The sequence below is a fragment of the Gekko japonicus genome, unplaced genomic scaffold (genome assembly GCF_001447785.1).
Source record: "Gekko japonicus isolate JY-2015 unplaced genomic scaffold, Gekko_japonicus_V1.1 scaffold24, whole genome shotgun sequence".
Lineage (NCBI taxonomy): Eukaryota > Metazoa > Chordata > Lepidosauria > Squamata > Gekkonidae > Gekko > Gekko japonicus.
This window is the reverse complement of record NW_015164665.1, coordinates 2,289,571-2,311,652: the sequence shown is the minus strand read 5'-3', so window position 1 is coordinate 2,311,652 and position 22,082 is coordinate 2,289,571. Positions and strand designations below refer to the sequence as shown.

The 22,082-nt window shown below is 44.5% G+C and overlaps 1 protein-coding gene across 3 annotated transcripts in view; it reads right to left on the bottom strand.

Annotated features, from left to right (window-relative positions):
• The window catches only part of TRIM2 (tripartite motif containing 2), an 81,436-nt gene that overhangs the window by 47,170 nt on the left and 12,184 nt on the right, over positions 1 to 22,082 (bottom strand). The window contains exons 1-3 of one of the 3 annotated variants that reach the window (XM_015409034.1): positions 14,615 to 14,688; positions 6,269 to 6,450; positions 1,870 to 2,107 (exon numbers count right to left, since the gene is read on the bottom strand). In XM_015409034.1, the coding sequence (XP_015264520.1) occupies positions 1,870 to 2,107; positions 6,269 to 6,402 (372 nt within the window). In that variant the 5' untranslated portion in view covers positions 6,403 to 6,450; positions 14,615 to 14,688. Of the gene's footprint in view, positions 1 to 1,869; positions 2,108 to 6,268; positions 6,451 to 13,556; positions 13,636 to 14,614; positions 14,689 to 22,082 lie in introns of those variants that run through there. The other 2 variants (XM_015409035.1, XM_015409033.1) reach the window with 2 other exon arrangements.

The following is a 22,082-nucleotide window of genomic DNA, read 5'->3' as shown; positions in this document are numbered from 1 at the left end:
AACTCCCAGTGTTAAGCTTCCTTTTGGGCCCACTATTTCAGCCCATAGCATTTCCAGAAGCAAATCCAATTAACTTTCCCTCTCAATCTTACTGGACTATATACCCTCTCTGACATACAGAGCCACCCCACCTCCAACCCTTCCCCCCAATCCTTCCGATATTATAACCAGGAATCACCATATCTCACTGATTTTTTTTTATCCCACCAAGTTTCTGAAATACCCACAATGTCTATTTTTCCCCCCAACACCAAGCACTCCAACTCCCCGATTGTACCTCGGACACTTCTAGCATTTGCATAGAAACACCTATAATTTCCCATACATGTTAAGCTTGCAACCTTCCTCTTGCTCTCTCGAGACCTTGTCAGGCAGTCCATATCACTAGCCATAGTCTCAATGGACAATTCCAATCCACCTCCCTGTAGAAAAGCAACAGCTACCCCCTCATCTCTCTGAGATGAGCCATTCTGAACCAGAGACTTTTCATCTCCTGTCGGCTTTCCCCCAGTGTTCAGTTTAAAAACTGCTCTGCCACCTTTTTTATTTTAAGCGCCATCAGCCTGGTTCCTTCTCGGGATAAGTGGAGACCGTCTCTTCTGTACAGCTCCCTCTTGTTCCAAAAGGCATCCCAGTGCCTAACAAACTGGAACCCTTCCCCCTACACCATTGTCTAATCCACGCATTGAGACTCTTGATCTGTGCCTGTCTCTCTGGCCCTGCACGTGGAACAGGTAGCACTTCTGAGAAGGCTACCTTGGAGGTCCTGGCCTTGAGTTTCCTACCTGGCAGCCTAAATTTTTCCTCCAGGATCTCACAACTGCATTTCCCCACATCGTTGGTGCCAACACGGACCACGACCACTGGCTCCTCCCCAGCACTACCTACCAGCCTATCTAGAACACATGTAATGTCTGCTACCTTCGCACCAGGCAGGCAAGTCACCATACGGTCAGTACGCAGTTTCACCACCCAGCTATCTACCTACCTAAGGATCGAATCACCAACTACCAAGAGCCCCCCCCCCTCCCTGCCCAGGGATGGTTCCTTGGTGCAAAAGGATACCCGTTCACCAGCTGAAGAAGAGATCCCTTCTGAGGGCACATTCCCCTTATCCTCAGCACGGTGCCCTGTTCCCTCTCAACCCTCATGCTCCCTGGCAGTGGCAGGGCTGCCATAACCAGAGTGGGACATATCTAGCAAGTCCCCAAGAGTCTTCTCCATGTGCCTAACTGACTGTCTCTGCTTCTCCAGATCAGCCACCTTGGTTTCAAAAGAACAAACTCATTCCCTGAGAACCAGGAGCTCCTTGCACCGAGCACACACCCAAGACTTCTGTCCAGTGGACAGACAGTCATACGTGTGTGCAAAACACTGGATAGCCCCCAACCCCCTGCTGGCATTCTGTAGTAACAAATGGGTATCAGGAATTGGTGGTAAACCTGAATTTTAAAAAATCTCTACAACGTATATTTTGGTTTCTTAGCCTGATTGATCTGCAGGTGTTTGCTCTGCAGGCACCACCTGCAATTCACCCACTTGGCATTTGTAACACATTATTACTGAAATTGCACAGACTGAAAGTAGAAGATGTGGCAATGGTAGAAGAAGAAATGGACATCAGGTGGAAGCATCTCAAAAATTGTGTAAATGTACAATAGGAAGAAGCAGGAAGCCATTCACAAGATAGCCAGATGAAAAAGCCTTCTGCTTAACAGCGTAACACTTCATTACCGGGCACTACCATACTTGGGAAAGAAGAACACTCCAACAAGGACCCTCTTCTACTCAACCATTAGCCAAACACAGTAGATGGTGCGACCAGTCACCAAACTATAGGTAAGTATTATAAGCCATTGTTGCACTTACATTTCCTTCATGATTGGGGCAGGTGAGAGGTTTCCCAGCCGCAACAGCTGTGACTGTCTCCAAGATGGAAGACTCCTCAATGCTGTTGTCTGGTGTTCGCTGCAGGACATCCATTAGGTTGGTGATGAAGAAGTTATTCTGAAGTGCAGAAACCCCTTTCTCTGGCAGGATTGAGGTTTGGCGGCACACTGGGCAAGAAAGGGTTAAGCTGTGGGCAGGAATGTAATTCTGTAGGCACCTAAGAAAGAAGGTTGAAAAGAGAGTTAGAGATCAGGTCCTGGAGGCTAAGCAGGGCTGACCCTGGCAAGTATTTGGATGGGAGACCTCCAAAGAATACCAGGGCTGGGAGGCAGAGGCAGGCTATCAAGCCACTTCTCTGAAGAAGTCGCCACAGGTCGCCATGGCTTCCAGGCATGGGCATGCACACGCATGCACACACACACACAAATGCAAATGGCCTCAAAATCAGCACCAATATCAGCACTGACTTGATAACTAACAGCCTGGCAAGAACCCGGACTATGGTGGTGGATGACCACCTGAATATAGAGAGAATACCGCCATCTTTTCTTAATATTTAATATATATGTTTCTTATTGCCAAAATTTTACATGTTGTGGTTTTAATTCAACTTTTTGTGTTTTAATCATATTTTGTTGTTTTTATATATATATATATATATTCCATCAGCCACCACGGCGGGGAGGGCCGGATACAAATTGAATAAATAAAATAAAATAAAATAAAATGAATAAAAATACCCCCCCCTCAAAAAAGAGAGAGAAAGACTGCGGTAAAGATAAGAATTCTTTTTTAATATCTGAGAGAGGTAGAGTAAATTGTTGCTGTTGTTTGAACGTTTCAGGGATTGCCACTCCTGTCGGGAGAATTCTGTATGCTTAATAATCCATTTAAATAGTACATTTTCCAGTAAGCTACCTAGAGTGACAACAACAAAGGGAGATATGTGGAGAAAGTCTAAACAGTAGTTCTTCATAGCTCTGATGTTAATATGATTAAAAAAATATTTTCCTGTGGCATACACACTAAATTCCATTTTCCTGCTGTCAGTTCCAGTCAACAGTGTTTTTAAGTACTTGAAGATAGAGGAAAATAACGTACACACAAAGAATAATGTGCGTATCTCCACTGTCTCACCTCAAACTTTCCTCTCCATAAAACTGCCTCTTTGTGGTTGAAGCTTTAGGGCACAGGAAGTACCACTACCTCGCTCATAGTTTAGGAATGCCTTACCAATGGCTAAGGAGGAAAGGGGATTATGTAGAAAAGGGGAGATTCTGGCAAGCGCATCTTTTCTTTCTCATGTATGAGAAGCTGTACTTGTTGAAATTTCCTCCTCTTCAGCAACAAAAAGTATAGCAACTGTCTTCCTTTGCACCTGGTTACTCTAATTATTTTTCTGTTCCAAAACTTGGTAGAAAATTACATGTAGTAGTACAAGCACCATTAGGAATGTGCAGGGTCAAGTAATATCATTGGATAGAACTCCACTAATGGTAGAGATGGTGATTTTCACTGATTCTTCCTTCCCACTGCAGATCTCCAGTCCACTCCTCTTGATGTTCTTTAGGGTTCCCCAACCCTCAGGAGCAGCATTTGGGGGAGCATTTTGATCTGCAACAGGAGGAGGGAAGTGATGAAAGCCTGTTTCCAAGTCCCATGATGGAAACGCCTTCCATAATGGAAATTGTTGCTAGGTTCTCATGGCTGCATTTCAGGAGTGGTTTAATAGTTGAGGGTCTTGATCTAAAGTACTCTACAGCACATTAAATATTCACTGATAGGACTCCACGACCTGGCTAGTATTTAAACAACTCCTCCAGTACATTGGTGTATGCACATCACAGAAGTATGGTAGGACTGCCAATAACTGTTTCCGGTTCCCAGTCCTTATACTGCACTTAATGGCCAAGTTCAGACTGGCAGTTTGCCCCGATATAGGCGCATGTGAGGAACATTTCACAAGCGGATTAAAGGGGCCGTTCACACAGGCACATCTGTCTGGCGTTCCCCACCCGTACTCAACCTGTCTTGTAGCGCTTACCTCCCGGGTTTAAAAGACACCTGGTGAAAGTGGTAGCAAACCCTGGAGAGCCCATTTATCCCGCTTCATTCCGCTTCCTGGAAGTGTGAACGCTAACTGTTAAAAGCCGGGAACAGCCTGCATTAATAATGTGCACCGGCTGTTCACGCTGACTGACCTCCTAGCCTCACTTTGGCACCAGGAAGGTGCAGGTGATTGCCTTGAAGAGGGGGTAGTAATGTTGCCAGATGTGCCTATGGCCCACAGTGGCCGGATCCTGCCCTATGCTGCTGCACCTAGGCGCCCAAGCGTCTGCTGTGAGGAAAACACTGCTTACAGCCGCGCCTCCAGGCCAACAGTGTGAACGCTCCCTCGTGCCTCCTCCCAGTATGATCCCACATCAATCTGCTCAGTGTGACTGGAAAACCCGGAACAGTTTGTTCCGGCTTTTTTGCAACGACTCCCTCCCGCTTCAAACTTCCAGTCTGAACTCAGCCAATGTTCCTCTGGAGAGTCTCTGATCTTCAAGAGCACCTTTCTACAGACATGAAGGACTCCAGAGAGGGGAAGGTCAAAAGGTTAATGCATGTGTATCTTCAGATTCCACTTACAGACATATGACCCTTTGAATTCTACCAACAGATTTAACAGTAGTAGAGATCTACTTGTTTATTAGCACGTTGTCAAGCACTTCAGAGCAATGTCTCCTTGAGTTTCTTCTGGGCCAGTGCCTTACTAGCAACCTTCTGTGGACTAGGTTTGTACTATACCAAACTAGCGTCAGCATTTTGAAGACAGACACCAGCTATCTACATGCATAAATCTACCAGTGTTTTAAAAATGTGGATAATCTCTCCTTCATCAACCTAGAGCCTGAAATTATTGTGTTTCATTCATATCTTTGCCCTGCTTCCCAGCCAATCATGTCCTTCAAAGCAGCTTAGTTTGTTAGAGCATCAGCCTGCAATGGTTATCAGAAATAGCTCAGCCTGTGTCGATTTCCAGCAGCTTAAGCCTGCGGTGAGGCAACTGTGTGCGTCTGTCACCACAGGCTGTGTTCAGCCCAGTTTTGGCTTTTGGCCCATAACTGCAAATGCTGGTGGTTTCTAATGGCATGCCAAAAAACTGAATCCATTCTAAATTCAGCCTATGGAGGAAATAGATATATATGTGCACTTCAGGCAGAATTTCTAAAATGTCCCCAAATGGGTATTTTTAAAATATCTAGGAAGACAGAGTCATTAGTGCTACTGTATTTAAAATTGCCCATAAAACACTGTAGACAAGATAGTTCTATAAAATGAAATGAAACCTGCAGAAAAAAAATTACTGCAAAAATGGTTGCAGGAGATTTCACTGTCAGATAGGGCTGTACTTCTGGCACAGAAATGCCATTCCAGGGAAAATATCACTCATTACAGCTTTCAGTCCTGAAGCAGTTAAAGATACAAGAGCTTGCCCCCCAAAAAGTATCGATGTACATCCATAAAAACAATGAAATCTTTTTGTCACTGAATTATGTGTACCAACATCAAAAACCTGATTTCTGAACATCCTCACTTCAAACTATATTCTTTTTTGATGTAATCTGTTTCCAGATTAAAGTGCTCAGATTCAGTTTAATGAGTGAACAGCACCCCATTACATTTTCACCCTGCCCTTTCTCCAGCTCCAGATTAGGAAATTCCTGGAGATTTCAGGGTGGTACCTGGGGGAGAGCAGAGTTTGGGAAGGGAGCTCAGCAGAGATGTGGTCCTTAAATGCTGCCATTTTCTCTAGGGGAATTTTTCTCTGTAGTCAGGAGATTAGTTGTAATTCTGGGAAAACACCAGGCTACACCCAGAGGTTGGCAGTCCTACAAGGAACTCACGGCTGTATACATGGTCTTCCCCTATGCCATTTGCTTCTATAGGCTGAAAGTATGACTGGCCTAAAGTCACCCAGCAAGCCTCACAGCTGATGGAGCTTTGGCCCTGGATCTTTAACCATCATACCATACAGGCTGCCAGTGACTGAAATCACTGGTTCTACATAATGCATTGTGCACAAACAAAGCATTTTCTTAAAATAAACACACAATAAATGGTTACCAAACTGGTTACCAAAATATCAGAGTGAGATTCCAGGTAAATTTTGCTACCTCCTTCTTAAGAATCAGCTCTTCCTCCCAGGTCAAGGGCATTTTAGCCTCTCATTCATTAAACTTAGTTTTCTATTTCAGGAGAACTTTCCAACTGGATGCATGGTTCATTGTAAATCAGTGTAACTAGATTTCTGGGAAGTGATCCCCTGCAATCATCCAGAGAGACCAGCCAATTGTAAACACTTTGGTGTGGGAACAGAACTCAGGCTTACCTCTCACAGAAAGTATGCAGACAGGGGAGTACTTTGGGGTTCTTGTAACGGTCCAGGCATATGCTGCAGATCAGAAACTGTTTGTCAATCTGACGCACGACAGGACTTGGGATGTTGGAGCCTTCACTGGCCATCCTAGACCACTGACATGTGGGTCCCGTTCTTTTTTACCCGGCACACTGCTGCAAATTGTTTAACAAAGAAATAGAATTTTTTTAAAAAACCTTCTTGCCAATGTGCTTTGTCCCAATTTAAGGACTATTAGAATGAGAATGCAGAAAAAATGCTTTTTAAAATGGCAGCCTCAACATGTGGTACGTAGAAATGCTCTACTACTAGTTCAAAAACTAGGGTTGCCAGTCAGGGGGTGGAAGGTCGCTCTCTGGGAGTGGGGGGCAGGGTGATGCCAGTACACGATGTCCCCGACGTGATGACCACAAATGATGCCACTGGCATGATGATGTCACTTCCACATGGCGTCATCATGTCGGGGGCATCCCACAGGCTCATGGCTGGTGGGGGCAGGGCTTCCCCCTGCCAGCCAGGAGCCCGCAAAACTGGGGTATTCCCCCACTCCCACCTGGGAGCTAGCAACCCTATCAAAAACCTCTGGGCAGATGTTTACAGTTGTGATCGTTTATTTTTAAAATCACTGATTATATCAGTATTTTGCTCACAAAGCATTTTACATTCTCCCAAGTAGGCACTGATCAGACTTATACCTTTTTCACTGTAACTAGCTCAGACCATCACATTTATCCAGACCACTGAACAACGGCTGCCAATCTCCAAGTATTTATTTAATACACTTGCAGATTACATTCTGCAGAGATCTTCTCTGAGGAGAATTCCAATGAAATTATAACATACATTTGAAAGCAATTAAAACTATTTGAGATACTAAAAGCAGCAAGACAATTAAAAGCAGTGTGAAAACCATTTTTAAAAAGCATTACATGCATAAAGCAGCACAGAGGCATTAAAACTACATAAAAGACAATATAAAGCATAAAAAGTGGCATACATCTAACAAAATGGCAGCAGAGGCACACTGAGAATTTTAAATTGCCCTGGAGCCACTGCCTGGTGGGTCATTGCCAGTCAGGAACAAGCAGAACTATGTGCCAGAGCTATGTGCCCACTCATCTCAGACCTGGCCAATGACACTAACAATGGGCATCAGGTCACCTATTGCCAACAGTGCAGGCAGACACAGTAGGGTTGCCATTTGTTCACTAAGTGCAGGTAAACCCCAGCCTGTACTCCTTGTTTCCCAACTTCATTCAATGAAGCATTGGGTGAAAAATGTGGGGGGGTGATGTATGTCACAGCAACATCATTTCTAGGTGAACACCCAGAACTGATGTCACTGTGTTGAGGGACTCACTAGGAATTTCTGCAATCTCCATGGTTTTTACCAATGGTCTTCACCCAGAAGTGACATCACCACATCATGAAATGCTCTTTCCCCCTATGCCCTGCCCTATAAGTTCCCACAATTCCAGATCTGTGTCTGGCCACTCTAGGCAGTGGGGTAGCTGACACCCATCAATGGTATCACTGATCCGGTTTGTTCAGGATGGTGCCTTTGTGGCATTTTTAATTTTTCACATTAGGTTTTAAAATGGCGGCAGTGTCCACGGGTTTGACCCAGGAATACCATCACATATATTTTGGCCCAGAGTGTTTGGGTTTTCACCCTGCTGCACTATCAGAGTTTCAAGCTCTGCTTGCTCCTAACTGCTAGCCACCCTACAGTGTAGTGGCCTACCAGAACACCCAAGCTAACCTCAAGGTGGCCCTGTAGTTCTTCCAGACTTATAACTGATCTCTAGAACATAAAGAGCAGTTCCCTTGGAAGGAATGGCAGCTTTGAAGAGTGGTATGCCATACAGTCCCAGAGTGACATCATCTCCTTGCTAAGCTCCCTTCCTAAATGTTGCCCTCCCCAGGCACTGTTCCCAAATCTCCAGGAATCGCCCATTCATGTTCAATTACCAGAACACCCTTGACAGTAGAGCTAGACAACTTTATTCTTGTGCAGTCACATGCACTTGCCATGTCTGGCATGGAAAATGCATTCTTTAACAATACTACTCCATTCATTCATTTAAAACATTTCTATGCCACCTTTCCATCCAATTCAGGGTCCCCAAAGTGGCAGATATTAAAACATTAAGCATTGAAAATGAACCTGCCCAACCACTACAGTCATCTTCAGAGGCCAGGTTTTAGGTACCCCTGCCCTCTGAGGTTGGGTGGGTGGAAACCCAGGGGACAGCCTTCTCAGTCATGGCCCCAAAGATATGGAACCCTCTCCCCGGGGAGATTCATCTGTCCTCTTCTATTGCCAATATCTGCCAGTGGGTGAAGACTGTTTTGTTTCTTTTGGCATTCCCTCAATTATTCCTCCTTCCTAACAAAAGTTTCAGCTGCTGTTTTTACATTATGTATGTATTTTAACTGTGTTTTTAATTGTTTTAATGCAGTGTTTTGGGTGTATGCACACTGATTTTATTGGTTTAAAATTATGATTTTTATCATGTATGTTTTAATTTGTTAGCCACCTTGGTGGCCCTTCTAAGGCAGGATACAAGTTTTGTAAATAAAATAAAATAAATAAATACATTTAAAATACACACACACACACACACACACACATATATATATATAATATTTTAAACTACTAAATAAAAGCAGTTTACTAAATAAATTACTAAATTACTAAATAAAAGGCCCAGGCTTAATCACTGGCAATGTGGCAATGTCACTTCCAGTGTGCACCGGAAATGGTGTCATCATGTTGACAGTGCATTTGGGTGAAACTCTATGGTACACACTGGAAGTGATGTAGACACTTCACTGACGACATCGCCTGGGCCTCCCTCCTGCTTAGGGTTGCTAACTGGCACTTATCCTTCCGGCGGGGGACTCCAGTTCGGCTCCCGGCGCGTGCGCCGCATGCACGTCACAGGGAAGTGACATCATGACACCGGGCATGCTGGGGCAGGGCCACGACTGTGGCCCCGCCCCCAGCATGCCCGGCATCATAACGTCACTTCCCTGTGACGTGCACGCTGGGGCAGGGTTCCCCCCAGGGCCCGATTTCCCGGCATCGGGGAACGGGCCTCTGGGGCGGGGTTTTTTCCGCCCCCGGGGGGATTTGGCAGCCCTACTCCTGCTCCTGGTAAGTGCCCTCATCCTCCACTGGCTACTAGGAGGGACCTAGAAACCTTGTGGGTGACACAATAGAGAAGGCCCTGTCCTTCATGGCCACCCACTTCATTTCAGAAGATAACAGCAACACACAGCAGTGTCTCAGACAAAGGTATCTCAATATTCAGGCAAACTTGGTCCTTCAGACAATCTGGTCATAGCGCACTGTGTATTGAAAAAGGCCTTTATAGCTTCTATGCTAGCCTGTGAACCAGCAGCTATCTTTTCAGAAATGATACTACCAATATTATTTAACACAGACTACAAAAGGAGGTTTATAAAACATACTGAAGCGACATACATTCATATGCATGCAAAATTCAGTTTCCTGAGTTCGTCGTCTTCATTTAATTTAAAGAGCAGATTTATGGTTGCAAGGATAAGAATATGCATAGGCATTTTAGACATCAGATTTCCACTGGTCAAGCCATGAATCTTCAGTGAGCTGCACAATTCTTTGTGTAACTCTGGACAAAAGCAGGCAGAATCAGCACACTTTTACAAAGGAATTACATACTACAGATATATACAGGAATAGTCTTTCAATCTGATTTTAAGCACAGAGTTCTGGATTTTACCTCTATCCATAATTTTAGTGTAGAATTTGCAGTTATCATATCCTACAGTTTTAAAGATACAGGGTTGGCTCTTATAACTTCCCCTAAGTCTTCCTCCAACAGAGAAAGCCTCCTTCAACAAAGACTTTTCTCCATAAGAAGAAGAAGCAGCTTTCTTCATTAGAAAAAGCCATTGGAGGAAGCCTTAACACAAGAGAATCCTGGGGTCCAACTCAGTGGAAGGAAGTTGTGTTTTTCTTTAAGGAGTAATACTTTGTTCTCTTTAGCCACATGGCAGATGACAGAATGAAGTATGGAGGGGTAGCTGTAACCATGTCTCCTGACTTCATCCTCAGCTTCCATGCACTGATGAGGTGGCCATCTGCAGCTGTAAGAATTTTGACATTCAGGGGATCCAGGTCAGACAAGATTCCTTTCAAAAAGGAAAAGCCCATTGAGCTGGAGTAGTTTCTGTCATGAGACATCTGTTTAAATCTTTATAGGGTAAATGTAAAGGTTTCCCTTGCTCGAAAGCCAGTCGAATCTGACTCTAGGGTTGCGGTGCTCATCTCCGTTTCCAAGCCGAAGAGCCAGCGCTGTCCGAAGATGTTTCTGTGGTCATGTGGCTGGCATGACTAAACACCAAGGCGCACGGAACGCTGTTACCTTCCCACCGAAGTGGTTCCTATTTATCTACTTGCAATTTCTTGCTTTCGAACTGCTAGGTTGGCAGGAGCTGGCACCAGAGACGGGAGCTCACTCCGTCATGCAGCAGTCGAGTCTTGAACTGCTGAACTACCGACCTGCCAGCCTGCAGTTCAGCGTCTTAACCACTTGAGCCACTGCAGTTCCTTTAAATCTTTATACCCCAACCTTTTCCCATCATTCACAATGGCTTACAAGCTTTAATTAAAACATCACCATTTGAAACCACTAGACTAAGATGCCAGACAGCCCTCTCTCATTATGACCTATGGAACTCCAAATTTCCACATTTTCACCAAGTGAACTACTGAAAGGAGGTGTGGAAACCAGAGCAGAATGGATAAGGTCACCTCTTCTACCAGTGGCCAACACATGGCAGATATATTTAGGCTTGACTCTTTTAGTGACCAGAGGCAAATGGAGGATAGGATTCCTGTACCTTCAATGGTATAGATAAAGGGGGATTCTTGGCAGTTGCAGCCTGTGATACAATGAAGGAGTTAGAAAAATGTGGACCCACAGAAATCTCCTGCTCCACATTGTTAAAGGAACCATGTCCTTCTTTGCATATGGTCACCCTAGGACGTAGTTACATGTAAGTAAACGACATGTATTTGTGCCCAAAATCTCATTTTTATACAGATGGTTCAGGGCAAAATGCATTGGCTTTATCAAATGTGTAATAGTAGCTCAACAACAGCTTGCAGAATGGCATGAATTATACAGCAAATTTTGTAACAGAATATGCCTGTTACCACTATCAATCATTTACAGAACCTTTAAATAATACTGGTGATTTTTTTTCTACAGTGTTGCCTTTGCAACCACTCTGTTACTGTTTCACTGTTCACATTTCATAGATGAAACGGAGGTAAACTGTATGGGCTTCAGCAGTTCGTTGGCTGTCTTCTTACAAACACTTCCCATTGAACTCTGTGGGACTTACTCCCCTCTTTGCAGCCTGATCTCACTTAACACTATGCTCAACTGAATTAATGGTCTTTACTCCCAAGGAAATGTGCACATGATCTCAGCCTGTGAGTAGCTACACAATGAGTCCATCGAATAGCTAAAACTGTAATCTCTTGATCCAAGCCCTTTTAGACCCTATACAAAATGGGTGCCTATAATCAATAGAGCAGATCTTATGTGCATAATGTTTCAAAACTAGTTCTTTTTGGGGATATAACACAATTTCCTAGTTACCTGAATATGACATATACAATGAAAATACAATTGACTCAGGATGATAAGGCTGTGAGAAAATGAAGGGTTAAAGCAACTGGGTTATCATTCATTGCAAAGCCAAAAAACCAGTTTTCAATTTTTCAAGGAAAACAGCAGGATGATACCAGAATTATCAGGACAACAAACCTAAGTACATCCTGACCCTTTTAACCAAAGCCCCTCTCTAAAAAGGGTCAGGTTGGCTAAACCCAATCCAAAGTAGGAGCCATAATACTGACAGAGTCTTTTGATAAGCAGTAAGAGCTTGTATTAGGAGCTGCGGTGGCTCAAGTGGCTAAGACGCTGAACTGCAGGCTGTGGAAGGTCAGTAGTTCAGCAGTTCGAGACCCGAGTTGCCGCATGACAGACTGAGCTCCCGTCTCTAGTTCCAGCTCCTGCCAACCTAGCAGTTCGAAAGCAAGAAATTGCAAGTAGATAAATAGGTACCACTTCGGTGGGAAGGTAACAGCGTTCTGTGCGCCTTGGTGTTTAGTCATGTTGGCCACATGACCACGGAAACGTCTTTGGACAGCGCTGGCTCTTTGGCTTTGAAACGGAGATGAGCACCACAACCCTTGAGTCGGACTCGACTGGCTTTCGAGCAAGGGAACCTTTACCTTTACCTAAGAGCTTGTATTAAGAAGCCTTCCAAAAATGACATCATCCTCTTTTCTTCTTGCAAGTTTTCAGATTGTTTTATATATATAGCAATTCTCGATTTCTAATCAAAGGGTTCTTTAGTTCATAGGAGCAGGACATGTGTGTGTTGCACACAGAATGAATGAACCCTAAGAGCGAAGGCATACTAATGCAGAAAAATCAGCGTGTGCAGCCACACCCATCTGGAACAGAGCTCTAAAAAGACAAACCATTAGGGCTCTAGAAAGCCTTTTATATGATCTTGATGAACATTTTTATCTCCATCCATACTACGATTCTACTGCATGGGCCAACATGTAAAACTCATGAATAGTAGCCTATTCAAAATGTATAGAATTTGTAAATAAAGGCAGTACTCCACCCACCCACCCACAGCTCTGATTAGATTTTGAAAGCACAGATTAAACTGCCAACCAACTATCAACGAAATGCAGAATCCAGGGGTCTAATCCATGCATTATGAATGAATCCAGAGAGTCTCATACATAAATTTCCAGTGGCAACATTTGCAATGGAACTTTACCACTGTACAGATGTTGCTTTAAAGGCAAGATTCAATATATGTAAAGCTGAGACTTTACATACTGGTGAGAAGCAGCCTTTTAAAAAAGGTTTACTCCCACAATCAAAATAAATATACATTTTAAAACAATCTGATCTGATACAACATCTGATACAAAAGATGCTTCCCCCCCCCCCGCTTGAACACCTATCTTTCCTCTGTTTTTTGAACCAGTTTGGTCTTCTATTGTTTAAAGCCCTGAGCTAACCCTAAAAACATACTGCACTTCCCAACCCCCCCCCCACCACCACCTATTTATTGTATTTTAAAAATCAGGGAACCACAAAGAGGGAGGGAGAAAAGCTGTAGCCCACTAGCTACCAGGCACAATGAAGAACAAATGTAAGCACTTGAGACATACCCATCTTCGCAGAAAAAGAGCTTAATCAATGCAGTACGAAACACAAAATCCTCTCCAGGATGGAGCTGTGTCTTGCAGTAGTCCAAACGAATCAACCATAATTACAGTAATAGGTTTTTTAAGTTTGAAAGCCTCACGTGTGACACTGCTACTTAAGAATCCCTGCAACTACACAGTCTGCCGTTACTGGGGATTCACAGCATTTCTTGCTTTAGGTTAACAATGCTCCATCCCATGCAGAGAATAATGGAGGAAATGAACAGAGGCCCAGTCAAGCAGTCATTCATTTTCCCCAACCCCAGGTCACTGACAAGTGGGAGACCCCCAAAGGATTGCAGCCAATCAATCTTTATTTAGTACATCTTTCTCACACAATCCGTTCTGAAAGACTGCAGCAAAGCATGCAAGGGATTGTGGGATAGGGATGCAGCACCAAGCTGCAATGAGATTCGTTCGGTGGATCCCCCCCCCATTCCTAGTCAGCAATCAGCTGTTTCAAGGCTCAGTACTAGCCCGCTGAATCTGGTCACTGGAATGTTGTTATGGGATTAGCAGGCAGGAACAGTGACCGTGCTAGAGATGGCACAGCGGCGCAGCAGCAAAAGGCACACATAAGTGCGTGCTCACAATGCGTCTCCTTGATCTTTACTACAACGTGCTCTCAAATCAGTCAGAATGAGAGTGAAGGAAAGTCACCCCCTCATTTTATAAACATCATATTCTTCCCCCTTCATATTTAGTGCAGCAGTCAATAGACAGCCACTTAAAGCACAATTACTGAAGGAGATGGATTTTCCAATCCCACCGGTGCTGCACTAAATCTCTCCTCCCCTGCCCTCCCAAAAGCCCAAACCCGTATCAGAAATCACCTGTGTTGCCATTCATGAGCACCCCAAATCTAGGCAGTTTACTTTGCATATTTTTGCAAATTGTTTGCTAAGTACACAAATCAAGCATTGGGGGGGGGGGAGTACGTTCTTCTACTAATCATTGTGTATTCCTGGCATATGCTACCAAAAAAAAAAAAAAAAGCTGAGTTAGAAAAGCCGTGAAATTACCTTTCGCTTGTGTCAGGAAAGAGCTGGTTGCTCTCATCTCCCTGGTCTTTCTTGTCTGAGAGTGGATCAAAGCCCGTTTTAGAGGGAAGTACTACAGTGCCAAGAGCCGGCTTTTTTCTGCTGCTTTATATATCACTAATTAATGTGGAAATTAAAGTTCCAAGGGGAGTGGCCAGCTCTTCTCTGAAGACAGGCATGTATAAAAAAACCGAAGTGTGCTCTTCCTTCTGCATGTAGATTTTTTCCCTTGATTAAAATAAAAATGGCACGCCCTCATAGTCCACGGCTGAAAGCTGAGGTCAGGTGCAGTCAGTCTATTTTTTAATTTATTTTCATTTACGTTGTTTGTAGTCTGCCTTTCTCACGGGGACTCAAGGCAGATGACACACAGTAGCCCACCCTGAACACAATTTCTTGAAAGTCAGTCTCACTGCTTTCGATGGCAGCCAAGTCTGTTGACGGCTTCAGATCATCCAGGATGATGAAAACCCAAACAGAAAACTCAAGAACTCTAAAAAAAAAAAGAAAAAAAAGTCCTAACCTGGGTGATGAGGTTACAAAAGGACAAATAAGGTTCAATGTAAGCAGGCAGTTTGAAATTTACTAAAATCTGATCTGAACATATCGCCATTTGTAAATACTGAAACTGTTCCAGATCAGAACACACATGCCCATATCAAACCAGGTTTCCACAATGTTTTTTTAAAAAAATGTTTGTGCTGCCTTTCTACCCAACTTAGGTACATACATGTGTTACAATACATGTATATAACAATTGAAACAACAACAAACATAAATAGGAAGGAGTGGGAAACCAAACCAAATGGAGAAGTCTTTGCCTTCTGGCAGAACACAATGATGGGGCGGGGGCGGGGAGGCAGATCATCTCCCCAGGAATGTATTTATTTACTTATACCCACCCTTTCTGTTCAAAGACCACCCAAGGCAGCTAATGTAAGAACATAAGAGAAGACAATGTTGGATCTGGCCAATGGCCCATCCAGACCAACACTGTCACACAGTGCCCAAAAATACCAGGTGCCATCAGGAGGCCCAGCAGTGGGGCCAGGACAGTAGAAACCCTCCCACTGTTGCCCCCCCCCAGCACCAAGAATACAGAGCACCCCTTGCCCCAGACTGAGAGGTCCTGATGGAGCTCTGCTCCATATGATTATCTGCTTCCCTCTTGAAGCCATCCATGCTTCAAATATGAAACATCCTATTATAATATACGAAGCTCAGCCTAGATGGTAAGGTCTTCCCAGGCAAGTACAGAGCTTTGGTGCCATGACAAAATAGGCCCTTTCTCAGGTTGCTACTCATTTCAGCTCTGATGATGAGAGTACCTGAACCAGGGCCTCTGAAGATGACTGTCATAATTAAGTAGTTTCATAGGGGAGTAGGTGATCCTTAAGGTATGCTGGTCCCAAGCTGTATACAACTTTAAGGTCAATACCAGTGCCTTGAACTGGGCTCAGAAGCAAACTTGGAACCAGTGTAGATGGAACAAGATGTCCCTACGTCCCACTCCAGTTAGCATTCTGGCCACAGCATTAATTACTCATTGTAGCTTCCAGACATCTTCAAGGGCAGCCTCATGTACAGTACATCACAAATAATCTAATCTAATCTAGATGTTACTAGGGCATGCACCTCAGTGGCAAGATCTTTTTTGCCCAAGAAAGGCCACATCTGGTTCAAGGCACAGCAGGCCACTGTTGTCACCTGCTCATGAAAGAGGAGGGACAGGGACAGTAGTGCGCCCAAGCTACAAACCTGCTTCTCAAGGGGATTGTAACCCTATCCAGAACAGGAGACACCTCAGTTCCTGGGTCAGTCCTTCCACCCACCAATAGCCCCTCTGTTTTGTCAGGATTAAGTTTCAGTCTATTAGCACTCATCTATTCCAAAAACTTTCTCCAGGCACTGGTTCAGTTTCTACAGCCTTTCTAAGACCCACTGGAAGTGTGAGGTTGAGTTGAGTATCCTCTACATACTGGTAACAACTCACCCCAGATCTCCAGATGACTTCTACCAGCAGAATCTTGCAGGACGCCGCAAGCCAGAAACCAAAGGGCCAAGCAGCAGTCCGCCCAGTGCCGCCTAGCACCCTCTGGGACTAATTCAGGTTGGTAAAATGGCTTAGAGGTGACAGCTGAACCATCTATTCCATGTGTACTATGGTCATGCTCCTAATTAGGGATCCCAGCCCCCCTGGGCTTAGAGACCCTAACTGCATCATTACTACAACAACACAACTTCCTCTTCCCAGACACCGCCTGGAGTCAGGTGACCTTTCCTCAGAGCACTAACTCTTTCGTGACTGTATCATCCTTATACTAATAGCCAAGTTGCCCCCTCCGTGCGGATACTTAAATCAGCACGGAGGGGGCAACTGGGGGGCCGGGGGAGGTTTGTGCACACGTGGGCCAATCCCCATGTGTGCACAAAAATAAAAAAAGTTTAAAAAAAATTCGGGGGGATGTTTAAATTCCCCCGAAAGTGCAAGAGCGTCTCCTGCGCGTGCGCAGGAGACGCTCTCCTAACGCTGTTAGCATATGCTGTTAGCTATATGCTGTTAGCATATGCTGTTAGCTATGCTGTTAGCATACCCTCAGCCCATGTTTCAATGTTAAAACGTACCCACAGAATCACTCTCAAAATTATTTTCCTGAAGACTTCATCCCCTGGACTGAACAGATCTATACAAGAAGTTAATCAATGGTCCTGTGCAAGGATTCCTCTAAGCTGTGGAGTCTTGTGAGCAAAACTTCTACTTTGTGAGCTACTGGCATTAAAGTTGTGAGCGAGCGATGTGGCTACTGCATAAATCAGTTTGCTCTGGAGCCCTCCTTCCTGAGCCGAGACAAAAATGTGTGAGCCGGAGGCTAAAAAGCGGTGAGCTAGCTCACACTGACTCAGCTTAGAGGGAACACTGCCAACAGCTAGGGACTGCCAAAATAGTTTTCCACAGGAAACAATGACAATCACCCATAGAGTTGCCAAGTGACTTACAGTTAAAAGTGGGGGGGAGTTGGTCCCTGGCCGGGATCATAGAGTTCTCAGGCTGATTGCTAGAGCGTCAGCTGGCGACGTGCCCAACATGATGACATCACCTCCGGGTGACGTCACTGCGCAGGGCACATCGGCCTGAACCAGACACGTTGGTGGTGGGGTTCCCCCGCCGGCCTTTTCCGGACCGGCAGATTGGGGACCCTTTGAGTGGGGGAACCTCTGCCCTCCCGGGGGACCTGGCAGCCCTAATCACCCATGCAAGGATTATCAGCATTCAGCAGTGAGTGCCAGAAATTCTCAAGTTGTTTACATTACTGCTCCTAGAATAAGACTATGTCCTAGGTTCATAAACTACACTGATGCTACACAAAATGGGGGGGTTAACCTACACAACCTTGTTTAGCTTCTGAGATCTGATGAGAGTGAGCTATACCATGTCACCTTCCCTCCTGATATTAGGGTTTCTTGCCCTGATATCGATCACTTTATATAGCGACTGTGCAAGACTTTTTTTTAAAAGCTGGGTTCAGGGTTAGATCATACATTGAGTCAGATCCTTTAATATTATTAGAGTTATAAAGGACAAGGGGGGGACCCGCGCTACTCGCGGGAGAGGGGGAACTCCACAACTATGAGGAAGAGGAGGAAGCAGCAGGAGGAGGTAAGTTCCCCCCCTATCCCGCCGGTTCTCCTATCTCCTCCACCCCCATCCACCCCCTGGCTCAATTACCCCCCTGCCCTGGAGCGCCCCCCCTCCAGAGGCCAGGTCTACCCACCCCTTCCCACTATATTGGCAGACCTGGCCTCCGGAGTCCAGGTCTACTCACCCCTTCCCACTACAGTGGTAGACCTGGCCTCCGACCCATTCCCACTATGGTGGTAGACCTGGCCTCCGGAGTTCGGAGGCCAGGTCTACCACTGTTGTAGGATGGTGTGGGTAGACCTGGACTTCGGAGGCCAGGTCTACCACTGTAGTGGGAAGGGGTGACTAGACCTGGACTCCGGAGGCCAGGTCTGCCAATATAGTGGGAAGGGGTGGGTAGACCTGGCCTCTGGAGGGGGGGCGCTCCAGGGCAGGGGGGTAATTGAGCCAGGGGGTGGATGGGGGTGGAGGAGATAGGAGAACCGGCGGGATAGGGGGGGAACTTACCTCCTCCTGCTGCTTCCTCCTCTTCCTCATAGTTGTGGAGTTCCCCCTCTCCCGCGAGTAGCGCGGGTCCCCCCCTTGTCCTTTATAACTCTAATAATATTAAAGGATCTGACTCAATGTATGATCTAACCCTGAACCCAGCTTTTAAAAAAAAGTCTTGCACAGTCGCTATATAAAGTGATCGATATCAGGGCAAGAAACCCTAATATCAGGAGGGAAGGTGACATGGTATAGCTCACTCTCATCAGATCTCAGAAGCTAAACAAGGTTGGTATGTGGAAGGAAGACCACCAAGGAAGACTCTGCAGAGGAAGACAATGGCAAACTACCTCTGCTTAATCACGTGCCCTGAAAGCCCCTTACTAACCTACAGGGAAGTAACACCTGACTCTGAGACTCAGTGCTGTATCCAGTAAAATTCTTGCCCACTCACTATTAAGAAACACATAACAACCTTGTACGGATGTGTTTGCCTTTCCTGAATAACCATTTAGTTACTAAATAACTAAACAACTGTAATGGAAAAACAAACATATCTGTGCGCTATCGCATTTCAACCTAGGGGTCTCCTTCGCTCTTGTCACAGCTTAAAAGAAATGAAAACAAATACAGTTCCATGAGCGGAGTGCAGCCTATTCTCTAACCAGGAATCCATGCTTCTCCATTTCAGAGGTGACCAGAGAAATGAAAAAACCTCATCCTTTGGGATCTCATTGATACCAGTCAAAGCAGCAGCAGCAGAATGCATCTACATCCAGGATAATGTTGGCTTTGGAGGGGTGTTGTTGGCTATGACAATTTAACTATATTTACCTTTGATGAAATCTGATGGCTGTTCTGGGGAGGGGGCTGCCTTTGCCAAAAGAAAATGGGGGGGTTAACCAAAAAGAACTAAATAATGGGCCCTTCAGGCTCTTTTTGATAGTTGCTGTGGCCTATTTTCCTCAGCCCACACCGGAAATGTGAAGACTGTAAACTAGGTAGTTTTATCACTAGTCCAAAATGTCTTCAGCACAGTAGAAATGACAGAACTGGAGTGGATTGGGGGGAATATATATTACCAAAATATCACCTCAAGCTAAGTTTATCATTCCATGTCCAAACAGCTCTTACATATAGACCAGTTCTAAATAATTATGCACACTTCTAAAACATTAGATCAGATTTAGGAATGTCAAAAGAACTACAGATATGGCCCAGTCACTTTTAAAATTTAAATCCTAAACAAATTTATTACAGGGTGTTCCTTGAACTCAATGGGCCTTGCTTTTGATTAAACATGATTAGGATTGTGGTGAGCATTTTGCTGATTTCAGAGGGCGCATTAAGAATGTCCTAATACGTCTTTCCCCTTCACCCCCTTTTTACTAAAATCAGTGTGACCTAAATATTATTAACTTTGGGTGGATCATAGACATTATTTAACAGTCACAATAATAATTCTTTATACTATGTTGGTGGAAAGTACTATTAAGTCACAGGTGACTTAAGGCGACCCCTCATGGGGTTTCAAGGCAAGAGATTAACAGGTTTGCCATTGCCTGCCTTTGTATAGCAACCCTAGACTTCCTTGGTAGTCTCCCATTCAAGTACTAACTGGAGCTGGCCCATCTGAGATCTGACAAGATCGAGCCAGCCTGGGCTATCCAGATCAGGGTGAAAAATGGAACAGTTCCACATGCACCCATCACACACAGTGACTGGGCATGCTTTTAAAGTCTGCAGAGCAGAAACACAACACAAAGAGATCGCCCATCCTTGGACTCCAAATAGTGTTTCACAGGTGTGGGCTAATTATATTAAGGGCTATATTATCACTTCCACTGATGAGCAAGGTATAAGGAGAGAATGTTGCTGCATCCAGATGCCAGTGTTTCTATGAAAAGAAGCCACTGTGGATATAAAAATCACATTGCTCCTTTAGGTTGCATGGACAATTTATCTAACCCCCTCTCCCCCCAGCACAATGAACTGTTATTTCTAGCTCTGTGATGTGCTTAGAAAGCAGTAGAAAATTCTGCCTTGTACAAAACAGTATATGAACACATGAAGATGCGTCATATTGAGTCAGACCATTCCCCTATTAAGGTCAGTGTTGTCTAGTCTGCTTCTTACCTACTACCTGACTCTTTTAACTGAGGATGCCAGGGATTGAATTGGGATTTTTGGCATACAAAGCAGGTACTCTACCACTGAGTGACAGCCCTCCATGTTGAGAGAATCCAAAGTATGAACAATTCCCCCCAGTACAAAATCAGGAAGTTGTAGTGGAGCCATACAGTTTTGAACGTTTGTTAGAAAGCAATTAATGTGGCCAAAACATCCACAATGCTTTGTTATGGAGTCACCTGACACAGTGGAAAATCAATTTTACTAGCATGCCACCAAGCAGAAACTTCGAGTCAGAGAACACCACAGTCTTATCTTGGACTTGTGTTTAGGCTTAGGAACTCTCGTCATATAGTATATTCATGGTCTGAGATATCTGAACAGTCATGACAATCCAACCCAATCAACCTAAGTCCTACACTGATCTGTCAGCATTTTAATAAAGCATCCCTCAGCATTGACATGACAGCTGATTCTGTTTACTAACAAGGTTCCTCCTCTGTTTTACTGCAGGTTTCATTTCATGCTCTGTCACTGTGACACATGATAACATGGCAAGGACTAAATGTGTAAGCAGTGCTCAGAATAGAAGATTCTTTGTTGTGATCCATGATGGATTGCAACACTGCATCACCACCTTTTATTTGGTTATGTTTTTAAAATAAAAAGAAAGGGAGAAAAACAAAAGTGGTTCCCATTTTGCAGGAGGGAATTAAAGGTAGATCCAGTGGGCTGGATCCAACCATGTTTTCTATTGGAGAAAAAGGGATGTGTGTGTCCCCTTTGACCTCCCAAAAGGCTATACTGGGATCTTGGGACTGCTATGGACAAAAACCATGTGGGATGGGGCTGTCGTAAGGAGACAAATTAATTGAGATTAAGAAAAGTAGCTGGATTCAACCCACTGTTTGAAAATGCTGAATACTGCTGGGCATTCAGGTGATTTCTAACTCAACCATTCTCCAGTTTTCTGTAGTGACCAACACATAAACCTTTTCTGTCACCTTCTGTCTCCTTTTATCAAAGTATCAGGTGTCCTTGTTTGTAAACTCAGCCAGTGATATAGGTGGCTAGAACAGGAAGTTCCAGTGCACACCCAACATATTCCACATGTCTGAGATTAACTCATGTCTTAATTTAGCTATGCTTGATTTAACTCTGTTTCATATGACCAGCATTAATGGGAGGTAAAGT